This window comes from Artibeus jamaicensis, unplaced genomic scaffold (assembly GCF_021234435.1).
Source record: "Artibeus jamaicensis isolate MK-2021 breed Jamaican fruit bat unplaced genomic scaffold, CSHL_Jam_final contig_525, whole genome shotgun sequence".
NCBI lineage: Eukaryota > Metazoa > Chordata > Mammalia > Chiroptera > Phyllostomidae > Artibeus > Artibeus jamaicensis.
The window spans coordinates 16,793,819-16,809,442 of record NW_026521874.1 but is presented as its reverse complement, the minus strand read 5'-3'; the positions used below and the strand labels follow the sequence as shown (position 1 = coordinate 16,809,442).

The 15,624-nt window shown below is 53.4% G+C and overlaps 1 protein-coding gene across 1 annotated transcript; it reads right to left on the bottom strand.

Moving 5' to 3' along the window:
- Positions 1–8,136: 8,136 nt before the first annotated feature.
- Positions 8,137–15,015, bottom strand: SLC35E4 (solute carrier family 35 member E4). The gene is made up of 2 exons (XM_037166836.2): positions 13,729–15,015; positions 8,137–9,108 (listed from the first exon to the last, which is right to left on the bottom strand). Exons 1-2 carry the CDS (start codon positions 14,345–14,347, stop codon positions 8,675–8,677), a joined length of 1,053 nt encoding a protein of 350 aa, XP_037022731.2. The 5' UTR covers positions 14,348–15,015; the 3' UTR covers positions 8,137–8,674.
- Positions 15,016–15,624: the final 609 nt, after the last annotated feature.

Below are 15,624 nucleotides of genomic sequence, written 5' to 3'. Positions count from 1 at the left end.
CCTCATCACCCCCTCCCCCTGTGACCCTGGACCTCTTGGAGCCTGTTCCCTCATCTGTCCCAACAGTGGCAGCCCTTTCCTCACAGGGTTCTCGTGAAGATTCAACGACTTAGCACAGCACCTGGCACATGGTAGGTGCTTAGAGTAACTGGCTGCTCTTGTCATGACTGATGCTGTGGTCCTCCTGGTCCAAGTCAGCACCGCCATCCTCATAATGGAATTTCCTGCATCTGTGCATAGTTCTTTACTGTTACAAAGTGTTCTTTCAAAAACTCATCCCGTGTGGAAAAAAAGTTTTAAACCCTTTCAGACCCTGCCTCAGAGGACACCTAGACTTCAAAGCTTTTCCAGAGCTCTTGTTTTATTTAATCTAGGTGCGACCTGGGGGTCCTAAAGCAAAGAGCGTACTTCAAGCTTCCCCTAGAAAATCTTCATTTAGATCATCAGCTGTCAGAGCCAGTGGCCTGGACTGGCTCACCCACCAGGGCCCACAGGGGCAGGTGCCGACGGGATGAATGAGTGGCCCCCCCCAGAAGGCCCTGAAATCAGTGCTCCGACTCACTGTCTACAGTAACACTCCCAGCTATTACTTACATGTTTTCTCCACCGTGTTCTCTGGTTCTCTGTCCTTGATGAGACAAACATTAGCCCTTTCGATACTGTCCAACAGTTCCTGAGACTTTGTTTATTGTTTTAAATTTTTTCTCTCTGCTGTTCATACTGGATAACGTACTCATTTTCTCTTGCTGCTATAACATTTGCCACAAACTTAGTGACTGAACGAACACCCATTATTTCTGTGGGTCAGAGGTTAGGTTGACGGAGTCATTTGCTTGGGTTCTCGCAAGACCAAAACCAAGGAGTTTCATAAGGCTAAAATGAAGTGCACTTTGTTGTTACTGGTGACTCTGGGGAAGATTCTACTTCCAAGCTCATTAAAGTGGTTGACCGAATTCACTTTTTTCAGTCACAGGACTGAGGACCCCATTTTCTTACTATCAGCTGGGAGGGGCTGGTCTTTTTGCCTAAAGCTGACACATTCCTTCTAGTGATTTCCATGTGGCCCATCTCCTACAGTGATGGGTTGAGGCCTTCTCATGCTTTGAATAACTCTTGACTTTTTCTTCTGCTGAATTCAGCCAGAGAAAATTCTCAGCTTTTTAAGGATTCTTGTAATTAGATTCAGCATGTTGAAAATGAAGATAATCTCAATTTTAAAGTCAGTTTTGTCTGCAGGGTCCCTTTTGTTATGTCAAATAACACAAAAAGTGTTATTTGGACATCTTTGGCAGGGGCAGGCATTTTGCCTATCACAGATAATTTCTATTGCTCTATTCAAGTTCACAGGCTCCTCAGTCGTCTGTTCTGCCACCCAGATATTTAAAATTTTTTATTATTTTCTCGGTTTAAAATGTTCCATTTGGCTATTTTCTGTAGCTCCTATTTCTCTGCTGAGACTTTCTATCTTTTCATTTCTAAAGATTTTTTTCTGATAATTTCAACACCTGGGTCATCTCTCGTGTTCAGACTCTCTTGGTTCTTTGTATGTGGAATAATTTTGGGTTGTATACTGGACATTTGAATGTGATGTTCTGAGACTCTGGGTCTTGTTTAAATCCTTTGGAACATTTTGAGGTTTTGTTTTAGGAGGTGACCCATTTCACTTCAATTCTGATCTGCCTCCTGTGGGTTGTTAAAAATAAGACAGCAGGTCCAAAATGGAGTCACTTACACTAAACCCCATGGCACCAAATCGAGACCTAATTACAGTTTCAGCTCTCCCAGCAATGTGATCTCAAACCAATCAATCAGGAATTGCCCGATAGATCCTGTCATCCCCAATAACCTTGCTAACAAACCCATTTCTTTCCCTTAGAATGACTTCCTTGTTCCTGCTCCCCTTTGCCTATAAAGGTCTTTTATTCTGTACAATTCATTGGAGCTCCTTTTTATCTGCTAGATTGGATGCTGCTCAGTTCATGAATTGTTGAACAAAGCCAGTAAGATCTTTAAAAAAATTCACTCACTTGAATTTCATTTTTTTAACAGGACCAGAGTTCCAGCATCAGTTCAGTTTTCCAAACTTTCCATGTAAATCAGATCTGTCTTAAGCTCGTGCCACCCGGGGGCCAGTTTGAAATCTGGGCGTCTACCTGAAAGGTTAGTTCTCAAAGTCATTGGAATATTGTTCAGGGTCGGACCCACCCATATGAGCCAAGCAATTCCCATGGCAGCTTTATGGGATCCATTTCTCAAGCTCCCTCCTCTCCACGACCTTCCTCCCACTCTCCGGTTGTCACGAGCACTCATTCTCTGGTCCCCCAGCTAGAAATCAGGGCCTTCAGTCCCCGTGCCCTGCTGCATACGTTTGGGGACTAGATCTGCTCTGGGGCCAAGTAACAATATGAAGAGAGAAGAAAGGAAATGGAGATTCCTATGCACACATACGTTTCAGGCCACTGTTCTTTTGGTCAGAGAAAAGGGTTCCCCTCAGAATTTTAGGTGCTTTTCCAGATGCCACTGCCACCGCTGCTGCCAAGTTTCAACTTCAGTCAGAGGCTTGTCTGGGGGCAGGGCCAGATGGAAAAGAAAAAAAGGTGATTTCCCTCATTCTATCTGTCCTGATGGGAGGGGGCCCCCCTTCCTACTCCTCAGAAGACAATGCCAAAGCTTTTCTTGGAGTTCTTTTTGTGTCCAGTGCACAGTTCCAGGATTCACGCTGCCTTTTTGGCTGGGCCAAGAGATACAGGAACCAAACAGGGAACCTGCCACCAGATTGTTTATACTTCAAGTTCTGGTTCCTTTCCCAGTCCACCTACCATTTCTCCTTCAGAGTTGTCAGCTGGCTGCTCCATGCATTCTGTCCAGGGTTTTTAGTAGTATTTAGGGAGGGGGACAGACTATGCCTACTCTACCTGCTTCAGCACCAGAACCCTGAGCAATTGACTTTTTCCGCATGTTTATTTGTGGGAAAAAGAAAATAAACATGGTCCATCTATAATACTATCTTCAAACAGTAACCAAGTCAACATTTTGGTATTGGGGTATATTTCCTTCCTTTTATGCATATTTTTATAGTTGAGAAAATATAATTTTGGATCTTTCTTTCTAAGTTATATTTTTTATATTCGGCATTGGATGTGGTGAGATCAGGATTTCAAAAGAAAGTCATGTTGGAGTTTTGATGCAAGTCTGTCTTCGTAGGGGAGAATGACGTGGTCCTCACAGCCCAAAAGACTGACTTGGAACAGGAATCCCAGGCCTCTGAGTTCATGAATCTCTAACTTATCAGCTCCAAAAATGCAGAATCTCTTCCTTTCTTTATGGTGAATTAAAGTCAGTTAAATTTGGTTTGAGAAGTGTCTGTGAAATTTATAATGCCCTGTCAGATAAATAGGGACATGCCGTTGGCCCTGGGGATTTCCCTAAATGACCTCTGTCGAAATGGTGATCTCATTACAAATCCCAGTGGCAGATAACTCTTGACCCTGAAGCACACAGCCCTGTTTACCTATCCTGGGTTGTTAGGTCCAAATGCTCTAAGAATCTGTCAACTTCCATCCCTGGACTGAGGATCTGTATCACCTGGGAAGGAGCTTAGGATGAGAGTCAAGAGTTGTGGATTCTTATCCTGCTTTGTGACTTCATGTCACCCTGGAGTTTTTCTGGAATTCTGCTTACTCTGTAGAATAGGAGCCACAATGCCATCTGTGGTGGCCATAAGCAGGTGCCCCCCAGCCTCCAATTGTGGAAACAACTGACCGAGGCCCCAGATGGGGCTCTCTGAAATCCACCACCATGGGTTGTTTTTAAACCTTACCTGAGGATATGTTTATTGATTTTAGAGAGAAAGGGGGAAAGAGAGAAAAATATCAGTGTGCACGAGAAATATCAATCGGTTGACTCTAATATGCACCCAAACCAGGGATCAAAGCTGCAACCTCTTGGTGTACAGACAGGACTACACTCCAACCAACTGAGTCACCTGGCCAGGGCCCATCACCATGCACATTCGCCAAGTGCCTGCTGTGAGCCAGGATTGCATGGTACTCTGTCGGGGAGGATGCAGAGGTGGGGCTGACAAGACATTCCACTTTGGATCAGGAAGCTTCCAGATTAATTCCCCATGGCCTCAGGCTGAGTCCTGCTCAACCACTCACTCCGCATTCACTGATGTGGTCGCCAGCCTCAGAGATAACCTCAGTGATCTCCTCCTCCTGGTATTCATGCTCACATTGGATGGGGTTGATCTGTACCCAATAAGATATTAGAGAAATGAAGATACTAGAATTAAAGAATAAATGAGAGTATTAGAGAAATGGGTATGATCTTCAAAACTGGGTCAAAAAGGACATGGTGGCTTCCTGCTGCCTTGAATCGCTCACTCTGGTGGGAGCCAGGCACAATGTCACAGGAGCCCTGTGGAGAGGCCCACGTGGCAGGGAACCTCGGCCTCTCCCTGTGAGTGGACCCATCCTGAAAGTGGATGCAGTCACATCAAGCCTTCCCGTGGGTGCAGCCCTGCCTACCATCTTGCCTACAGTCTCCTGGCAGACCCTGAGCCAGAACTATTCCACTAAACCATCCTCAAATTCCTGAGCCACAGAAACTGAGATCATTCATATTTGTTGCTTTAAGCCATAATGTCTGGGGATAATTTGTTGCCCAAATCAATACAACTGATGTTACTACGTGCTGGACGTCAGACTCTGTCCCCACTGTCATCTGCTTATCTGGACCACAACAATAGCTCTTCCCTGGTTTCCCTGCCCCTTCATTATCTCCTCCACATGGGACCCAGACCAAACTCAATGTCCACTATCAAGAAATGTTTATTGAGCGTTTATTGAGCATTGAGCGTTGGGGCTCTTGCGTGCTCCAAACCGTCCATGGATCTCTATTGTGTTTTGTGTTATTTCCAGGAAACATTTGCAATCAAGCAGGAACAGTGTGAGTTTCTGGCATCCCTAAGCAGATTTCGGAGCAGAGTAGAAAGTTTGAAGAGTCCTTGTTTGCCCTGGCCCCCTGGAATGACAATCCAAGGGCCCCTTGGGGAGGCTGGGAGGGGCCCCTGGCAGCTGAGGCTGAACAAGGCAGCAGCTTTGTTCTGAATTCACAATGGCAGGATGCCCAGCGAAGGCCCAGCGAAGGCCCAGAGAAGACCCAGCTTCCCCTGTTTCCTCCAAGACTGGGATAGGTGGTGGGAGCTGGGGTATCCATCCGGCTCTGCTCCAGCAAGAGCATGCCTTGGGGGCTCTCACTGTGCAGTGGAAGGCTGGGGGCGGGGGTAGCACGAGAAGCCCTGATGGAGGAACTGGGCAGTGCCTGGGTGTCTATAGCGAGTCTGTCTACTAACCTTTCGTAAGGACCTATTAGCTTCCAGGCACTGCTGCTAAGCACTTACAGCTCCGAGAGCCAGATGGGGTTAGGTTCTACTGCTGCCCCCACCTCACGGACGCAGGGGAGGAGAAGTCCCCTGCCTAGGGTCACATAGCTTAGACATGCCAGAGCTGGGGTTCGACCAGGTCTGGCCCCTGCTCTTGACGAACATTCTCTTCTGCCCACTTTATCCGGACCAGTGCTGGGGAGACGGTGGTGAGCAGGACAGTTGTCTCAGCCTTCCCAAAGCCCAGGCCAGGGGAGAAAACGTGATAAAGCAGTTCCGAGAATAGAATGCGCACAGAGCCCTGCCTGGGGAAGTGCAGGGAGCTGGGGTGATCTTGAATTCAGCTTGGCTTGGGGCAGAGCAAGGGTGGGGGCAGGGAAGAGCTTCCCAAGGAAGGTGACATCTGCTGTCCTGAGGAGGCTTCACAGCAGGGACTGGGCTCAAAGATTGAGGCTCAGAGAGGTGAGGTGACTTGCCTGAGGTGATAGAACTAGGAAGAGGCGGAGCCTAGAGGGACAGCTGCCTTCCAAGCGGGATTCACCCTCTACGCCCTTCCTGCTGGTGAGCCCTGTGATCCTCTCTTCCAAGATGCTGTGAAGCCAGGAGAGACTAGACAGGTCATTTTGTGGGGAAGGGGAGTAAAAACCAGGCTTTCTGACTCACAGCTGAGTGCTCTCTGCCCACTGCTGGGAGGAGGGATAGGGTGAACTTCAACTATGAGCCTGGGGAAATCACCTCGATGTTGAGTGGTCCTGAGTCTGGTGACATGCCAGCCCCCAAGTCAAGCTGCTCCAATTCCCCCCATCCCACCCCCACAACCACCAGGGGCCGGCTTTGGACAAGAGGCTGTCTGTGAAGCCAAGCATTCCACTGGGCCCAGGAGCCCAGGCAAGGGTGCTGCAGGGAGACTCCTGCTATGACAGGAAGCCGGGAGCCACCTTGAATGGGGAAGGGTCCTGAGTACTGAGGATGTTCTGCCCACCCAAGGCTGACTGTCCTCTGTCCTGTTTGTCCAAGCCACAGAATGGATACTGGAGGTACCCAGACTATACCAGGACAGGGCTGAGCCTTCGGCATCTCTGAGTCACAGGGAGGGTATGTGGTGAGTGACTCATCCTGGGCCCACTTCCCTCCACAAGGCCAGCCTGGATGGAGGTCAAGGCCAGGAAACCGAGCACAAGTCCTTCTTGGGCCAGGTAACTCCCGGCCTTGCTCAGGTTGTGCTGTCTAGCACTGGCTGGCACGGCAGTCCTCCATGAAGTCTAGCCATGTCAGCGAATGACGCCTCCCTGAGTCCCAGGCCCCCGGACCCCAGCCCCAACCTAATCTATTTCCCATCCTCCCACAAAAAGGGGATCCTGTCTCACTTTCCAGATGGGGCTGGAGAAAGTAGACGATGAGATGATGGCCCAGTACAGGGACCAAGCCAGCTGACACCATCGCTCCCTTTTTCCCTGGCCGGGCCCACGGGGCTCCTCACTGGAACCCACGGGGAGGTCAGCAGCCCCACCCTGCAGATGAGGGAACTGAGGCTCGGAGAGGGGCGGCTACTGAACGAAGGTGCACTGCACACAGTGAAGTAGGCAGAGCAGAATTAGGTTCCCGTTTTCCCTAATCTAGACAGAGTCCTTATTGTTTTTTTTTCTTAAAGAATTTATTTATTTTTAGCGAAGGGAAGGGAGGAAGCAAAACATCGGTGAGTGGTTTCTTGTGTGCCCCACACTGGGGACAGGGCCTGCAACCCAGGCATGTGCCCTGACTGGGAATCGAACCAGCAACCCTTTGGCTCACAGGCCAGCACTTAATTCACTGAGACACACCAGCCAGGGTAAGTCCTTATTGCTTTTAATAGGCAGTTTCCAGCAGAGGCAGCTCAATGGGGGCGGGTGGGGAGAGTTGAGTGCCCAGGGCCAAGCAAAAGATGGGAGAGGAGTGAAGCTGAGTTCAGCCAGCAGGTCAAGGGAGGAACTAGGATGGCTCTAGGGGTTGTTAGGTCGGCTGTCCTAGCTTCTCAACCTGACAGCCCCACTGCCCTGCAAGTCCCCTGGGTCAGCCCACAAGGTCCTCCCTGATGAGTGCTCCCTCTTCCGGGAACACACCCTGGTTCCTTGCCCTCTGCACCCACAGCCTGGGCACAGCTCCTTAATAAGACCCTTCCTTTATCAGGCTTCCTTTTTTGGTTTTTCTTTTAGAGAATTGCATGTTTGGGTTTTCTCCCCCAGGCAAGGGTTTGGCCATGAAAGGGAGAAGGACGTGTAGAGAGAGGACACTGGACAGAGGGCACAGCCTGTGCAAAGGTTCTGGTGAGTGGGCCTGGCAATGTGGGGGACTTGAAGGAAGTCATGAGGCTGGAAGATGGAGACCTGAGAGAGAAGTGAGACAGGAGCCTGGTGAGCCTGCAGGAGCCATGGCGATCCTGAGGGCCTGGTGGTCTGGGGCAGGAAGTTCCGACTTTTTCCCAAGAGAGGTATGAAGCTAGAGAAGGCATGATCTTTCAGGAAGATCCCTCTGGGGCTGCCTGGAAGTTGGAGTGGAGGGCCCAGAGCAGAACAGGGAGGAAGCCACGACTGCCCTCCAGAAGATGGGCAATGGTGGCCTGGCCAGTGGAGGGACTTTAGACAATGGGCTAAGTTGGAGCCTGGACAGGTCACGGTGGGTAAGGGAGGATGTCCTTGTTTTTCTGAGGGTGGCTAGAGGCCATTGCTCTCCCTATATTTCCTTGGCTGTAACCCCAAGGAATGACACAGGTGTACAAGCAAAAATAGTTTATTTGAGGACGGAAGACCCAAAATTGGGGGGCCCAGGGGTGGGGCCACAGTAGCTGCCAGGGGTTGGCACACATGACCCCCACCTCCCCAGGGGAGCCCAGCAGCAGGAAGCCCCTCTCTGGGCACTCTAGCTGCCTCCCCCCTCCCTGGAGGAAGGATTGTGCAACCGCCAAGAATCGTCATCGTCGTCATCGGAACACTGTGAGGTTCTCAAAGTTTGGCCAGCAGTTTTTGGCATAGTCATTGATATCAGTAATAATTACTTTGACAAGTGCAGTGACTGTGCCAGGCTTGGACCCACCATCCAGTGGTGAGTGGGGTCTGTGACGAGGAGAGGCAGGCAGGGACAGGCGGGTCTCTCTGGGAGGTCCCATTCCAGCCTCCAAGGTCACCTTTCCCGAAGGTGCCTCTTTCTCCCGTGGCCCCAGTGGCTGCCTGCTCGCCGCTTTGCCCATGGCCACTGGGCAAGGTAAGATGTGGGCTGGGGCTGTCCCATTTAGCCCATGTGGTCTCCCAGGTTTCAAAGACCCTTGCCAGGCTGGTGCCTCCGCCAGAAGCCCCAGTGGGTAGCCCAGGAGGCCACGAACTCGCAGTTGTGGTAAAGGAACATTCCCGAAAGGGTGAGTGCAATGCCCACGTAGCTGAGGGTGCTGAGGCGACTGCCAAACAGGAGCCGGGACAGGACGAGGTTGCCCACGACAGTGAGGTTGCCCAGGACGTGGACGGTGAGGGCAGAGGTGAGGGCCAGCAGGGAGAAGCCGGCCAGGTTGTAGAGCACAGACAGCAGGCAGCTGAGCAGGATGCAGGCCCAGAGGCGCGAGTCAGTGGGGGCAGGCGACAGAGCCACTCCAGCCTCCAGCACCAGGGCCGCGCCTGCCAGCAGGCAGAAGCTGGGCAGCGAGGTGGCGTACAGCAGGGTCACCGCGTCCAGCCTCTCCTCCTGCAGCAGGGCACCTGCAACCAGGACAGCAGCCGTCAATCACCACCCTGTAGGCAGAAAACCCTCACTTTGCCAACCCCATCATGACCTCCAAGGCCCGTCCTCCAGGAAGCACGGCTCAGCCCCTGTAACGTGATAATCAAGAATCTGGAATCCCACTGCCTGGGTTGTTGACTTGTATCCTCTCCTTCCTGGCTGTGACCTGGTACTTTGCGCCGCCTGTGGAGGCCTAGGTTTCATCTGCAAAGTTAGGTGATAATAAAACCTAAAACACAGGGACTTTTAGAAAGATTAAAACAGAGGGTCTTTATAAAGATCAAAGCAGATAACATACATAAGTCCTTCATCAGGTAAGTGTTCAGTAAATGTAAAAAGATAAAATACAATAAATAGGTCTGTTGTCACCCCCCCTTCAAACTGCTTTCCATGAGGCTAAAACAATCACCTAGTAGTGATAGTCAAATGATCAGTAAACACTGTGGCTCCCCAGGCCCTGGGGAACTATAGCCTAGGTTCTTAACCAGCTTGGAAGGCCCTGCACTCAGTGGCCAGACCTGCCTTCCTAGATCTCAGCCCTTATCATGCCCGCTACCCCACAGTGTAGCTCCCACCACTGTCGCGGGGACAGGCCCACAGAAGTCTCCAGCTCTACCACTTACTTAACAACATGGCCTTTACATTCAAAAGAAGGAATTTTAAAATATGAAATTGTTTGAGTCAAATGTTAGGTCCATTCATTGCTTCATTCACTCATGACCACTGAGATCAAGAGAACAACAAAAATCTCATTGTTTGCGCTTGGCTGTCCCTCCCTAATCAGCATCTTTTGCTCCCAATGCTGGGACTTGCCGAGATGAATCCAGGACTAAGGGGGAATGTTTTAGCTTTGTAAGGAAGAGGAGATCCTACTACCTTGCGCACGTGTGAATGCGTGCCTCTGTGTGTACATGCACGTGTATACGTGGTCCCACCCAGGCAGTTCACCAAGGAAGTGGGGCCCGTCATCGAAGTCAGACACAGCCCATCGATTGGCAGTGTCTGCACGAAGGCACTGATGGTTGGGACCTCGTCCAGGTTTTAGTGGAGACAGATGAGTAATCGATCCAGGGGCTCGGAGAGCCTCTGTGCATTTTTCTGACACACACTTTCCAAAAAGCCACTGAGGAGTTTATTCAGAGGCTACGCTTAGCATAGGAAATCTCTCTCTATTTCATTTCGATGTTTTGGCTTTGTTCTCCAGGCAACCGTCCCTCTGGCTGGAGCATTTCTAGAAATGAACAGATAATTGGAATACCTCCTGCTCGTTTGCTCCAAATTTAGCACTGTACGAGCTGCCTGTGGCCTGCGTGTTAGAGGACCAATCATCGAAAGGTGATTAGGATTTCAGGTGAACTTCACCTCTGCCAGACCGTCAGGCAGGAAGGTCCTAACCTCCTCCCTCAGCCTCTGAGCGTGTTCTGCATCCCACCCAGGCCTCCGCCTCACTCCCCTGCAGCCCAGGGAAAGGGTGGTAATCCTCTGCCAGACTCGGCTCACCCCACCCAAAACCCCCAAAATGCCAGCCTGTCACCCTGACTTCTTAGTGACCCCTCCTCTGCCAGCCCCAACCCCAAGCCTTCCATTGCAGCCTCACCTTCTCCAAAGGCATTTTTTTAAATTTTTAAAATTTATTTATCTTTAGAAGGGAATGGAAGGAGAGAGGGAGAGAAATATCAATGTATGGTTGCCTCTCATGCATCCCCTGCTGGGAACTGGCCTGCAACCCAAGCATGTGCCCTGACTGGGAATCGAACCGAGATCCTTTAGGTTCACAGGCCCGCGCTCAATCCACTGAGCTACACCAGCCAGGGCACCAAAGGCATTTTTGTTTGAGCATCTGAACATGCCTAAGCTTCTGCCGCATGCAGACAAACATGCTCTCTAGACCCTGTTCTGCTGGCTATTGGCTTATCCTGTCCTCACTCTTTCACTAGCTGTGTGATATCAGGCAAACCACCCTCTCTCTAAGTGTTGTCCCTCCATGTGTAGCATTGGGAACATGACAATACCCGCCCCCCCCACCAGTGGTGCTGAGCACAGGGCCTGGTGCCCAGGGGTAACTGCTCACCATTGCAGCTGTCTCAATCTGCTCTGCTCCTGCTAGCTGATGCCCCGTGCCCAGGCGCGGCCTGTTTCCTACTCCCAGAATGCCCTTTCCTGTTGTTGCTGTGTGAAGAGCTGGGCAACAGCATGGGTACACAGTGAGGGCCCCGCAAGTGTTTGCTACTATGATTTTGTTATTGTTATTGTCATCACTCACTGCACGCCTCTTCCCTTAGGCAGCCTCCTCTGGTCTCCCCTGTAAGTAACTGCCCTGACCACACCTGTGTCCACCTTGGCTCTGGAGTTTCCCTCCTGTCATCATGATGTCTGTTTCGGAGGACATCTCCCTGCCAGCCTGATAGCTCAGAGGGCAGGGGTCAGGTCAGGCTGCTCCCTGATGCAGGTGAGCACAGTAGAAAACAAGTTCATGCCCTACTTCCCAGCCTGTCTGTGAGTGGGAAGTTGGCATCACTCCTCCCCCAAGTACCCCAGAGTCTGCAACTGGCCCAGGTAGGAGGGAGGCTGCTGGCCCTGCCCGTGGCTGCCTGGGCGCTCCTCTTCCGGGACGATCACCCTCTGCTCCTGTGGAGTCTGCTCTAATTTAAATCCGGCCCTGGCGCCTCTCCTGGAACCTCCGGAAGTAGAAACCTCCTCTTGTCCAAAACCCATGCCACCTCCCTGGCTCCAATCTGTTCCTCCCCATCTCTGCTGGGTCCCTTCTCTCTTTGTGGGGCCCCCAGCCTTCTAAGCTCCCTCATGAGTACCCCGAGCCATGTAGCCAAGCCAGCCTGCCAATTCTGCTGGCAGCACCATTGATAAATCTACCACTTCAGGAGTACCTGTCTAATGCCAGGGCTCAGGCCAGGTGCTAGGGACCTGGAGCTGCCTCAACCTAGTCCATGGCCTCTCAGAGCTCTTGTCCGATGGGACAGAGACAGTTAACCAAGTGGCTATAATGTGGGGCAAGCACAGGGTGCTGTGGGAGTCTAAAGCAAGCCCTCCACTTACCTCAGGGGGCCAGGCAGTTGATAAGGGAGAGATGGGAGGAGCTGGCAAAGGCTAAGAAGTGGCCTGATGCCAGGCACCTGCCTCTCCGTGCCTGTGTGCCTGGGTGCCTGGGTCCTGGCCAGCCACAGCCCACTCTGCAGGCCGGGACTCCTTTAGGGTGAGGAGCTCTGGATCTCAGCAGGCATGGCGTGGGCCTCAAGGTTGCAGTCTTCCTGGCCTTGTGGCCCTGCCTGGTTTGGGGGGTGGAGGGGTAGGTGTGCCCATGGGGTCAGGTTTCCCACTGCCGACTCATGCCCAGAACTCAGTCCTTAGCTCAGTCACCAGCTCTCATATAACCTGAGAGTAAAAATAGAACCAGGCTTCGGCCCTGACACAGGACCTGGGAGGATGGGGACAGGGCCTCTGGGTCCTGCTTCTGAAGATGCCAGGACAGGGCTGAATCCTGATTTCAACCTTCCATGGCTGCAGGCCACCCCCCAACCCCAGCCCAATGCCCTTGGAGCACCCCTTCCTTCTCACATGCCTGGGTCCCAGGATCTCCGGGTTCGAAGGGAGGCAGAGCAGGAGGCCCCTGGGACTCCATCAACCCCAACCCTTCTCCACCAAACAGATAGGGACACTGAGGCCCAGACAAGGCTCAGTGCTGCTGAAGGTCACCCAGTATGAGCAGAGGTGTGGCCTCCCTGCCCCGAGTGGGTGCCCTGGCCTCCCCCTTGGTTTAGGCAGAGAGAGAGTAGGACTATGACAGAGACTCCCCTCAGAAGGACAGATAGGAAGGTGGCCTCCACCCTCAGACACAGTGATTTAGCGGGGTCTAGGCCTGGAGCCTCCCCCACCCTCTGCTCAGAGTTCCCTGCCTCCTGTCACCAGGGGTGAGGCAACCCTGGCACAAGCCTCTGTGGGTTTCAGTTCCATCATCTATAAAATGGAGGGGGGGAGGTGGTGGGGGCCCTGATGACTCAAGGTCAACACCCAGCACAGGCCGGTTACACTGCAGCTCCCAGTAAACACGGACCCTTCCTTCCCAGACTCAGCTGCACCCTTGGCCTTCCAAACCCCAGCTCGAGGCCTTGCCCTTTCTCCCTCCCCGGTCCCCGCTGCCAGGTCTTCCTCTGGGGCCACAGCCTTCTGCCACATCTTGGACAGCGTGGAGATTGAATGCTGGGCTCAAATCGTACGTTGGCTGCTCACTTACCACACAGCCCAGGGCAACCCTCTCTGCTAATCAAATGGGGACAAGACAATACAGTGATTTCCTTGATCAGGGCAGTATGGGGATCCAGTGAGATACGGGGACAAAATATGGGACACAGGTCAATGGCAGCTATTAGTAAATATTAGTCGGGGCTCCAGAGTCTGCGTTTGGGGCCTGGAACTCACTGAGTTGTTGGCTCTTTCTGAGCCTCAGTTTCTGCCTCTTCCAAAGTCACGAGGCTCAGTTTCTTTATCTGTAAAATGGGACAGCAGCCCTATCCCTCACAGGGCCATCCAGGCCGCACACCCACCCCATCCCCATCTCCTCAAACAGCGACCCGGACACTCACTCTGCTGAACGGACTTGAGGCCTCGGAGGCAGGTGGCGGCCAGCAGGAAGCCACAGCCAGCAGGTGGTGACCGGAGCTCACCCGCCAGGCTGCAGGCAGCCCCCAGGCAGAGTGGACCCATGGCGGCGAACTGCAGCGGGTGGTGGCGACGGCCAAGCAGAAGCGCCGACAGGGCCAGTGTGATCAGTGGCGTGGTAGTGGTGGCCAGCTGTGCCAGGTCCAGGGGCACGGTGCTCAGGCCCACATTGCCACAGGCCATTGAGGTGCCAAAGGTAAGGCTGAGCAGCAGCACTTGGCGGTGGGTACCACTGGGCATGGGGCGCTGTGCTCCCCGGTGGCATGCCAGTGCCGCTGCCAGCATGTGCAGCGCTGAGAGCAGCAGAGGCCGCCCAAAGCCATGCACGGTGAAAATCCACTTGTTGACACTGGACATGCTGGCTCCCGCCAGCAGCCACACCAGTGCTGCCAGGGCCACCCGGGTCCGGCCAGGCCTCCCAGGGGCCTGGTGGGTATCAGGGGGCCACTCGGGGGACCCAGCCACCCGAGCACCGCTAGTCTCTGTCACTGCCTCAGCAGAGGTCATCCTGCCGTCATGGTGCTCCAGAGGACAGCGGCACATCCGGACCAGCGGGGCTGGGGCAGGAGGCCAGCTCCCCAGTAACCAGCTCTGAGCTACCAGAGAGCCCCTCCGGTCCAGGCCAGGTCCTGGTTTCTCGGATCCAGACTTTCCTTTCAGACAGGTGAGATAACCACTTCTTCTGCCAGGCCTGTGCCAGCTGAGGTCCTAGAGCTGTGTTCCAGCTCAAGCAGGGCAGAACCTGGGTGGAGGTTGCTGGAGATGCCTGGCTCTCTGGTGCTCAGTCCTGGCCTAGTAAGCTCTGAGCACCTCTGCCCCCTGCCAGGTGAAGTCTCTGCTCTTCTTCCTGCCTAGTGTCCACACTATATTGGATAGAATCCTTGTTCCTTTTCCTCTTTGGTCCAGAATCCGCGATCGCCTGCGTGTTCAGGCCATGCCCAGGCCTGGCAGGGGTGATTCAGCCTTCCGTGCCCGTGTCCAGTGGTGCCTGGTAGTCGCGGTTTGCTGCCTCCGACCGTGCCCAGGCCCGTGCTCCGGCCGGTGCCAGGCGGTGGGCTCGGCTCGGCTCCACTCCCGCAGGGCCTATCCTCCAGCTCTCCGTGCTTCGGCTGCGGCTCAGCCTCGGCTGTGGATCAGACAGCAGCTCCCGCCCGGCTCCAGCCCGGGCCCGCCCAGGCGTGTGTGGCTTCACGATCTTGGCCCCGCCTCCGCTGCCGCCACCGCCCGCGCGCCACCCGGAAAGTTGGGTTGAGCCCCTGGCCCCGCCCAGGCCAGGCTGCGTCGCGGGAGCTGGGAGCGACGTTTAGCCCCGCCTCCCCCTCCATCACACTCTTCGATCTGCCTTTTTTTCCCTCCTTCAGTAGACTCCCCCTGCAGCTGAAGTGGTCAGCCTGTCCGTCTTTCCTCCGCCGATCTGGTGGACAATCAGATCCCTCCCCACCCAGAGCCAAGACTAGTCTCCTAAAGAGACCAAAACAGGGAAGGAGACACTGGAGCATCTTTTTTGAGAGAGCCCAATAAAACCCCTAGCATCACAGGAGACTCCATCTTCTAGGACCCTCCCCCCAGGGGCCCCCATCCCAGGGCCGGTCTCTAGCCACAGTCATCTCGTGGGACCTCAGCATTCAGAAGAGTTGGACTTCGGGACCCTTAAGGCCTCTCCATTGTCCCTCCCTAGTCCCAGAACCTCCTCTCTCCCCAGCCCAGGGTGTGCCCCCTTCTAGGCGGGCAGAGGAAGCTGAATCACCAAGGCTACAAATGCGGAAGCAGGGTAGCGCTGGCCAGTATCCATCCCTGGCCAGCCCCTGTCCCATCTCCTG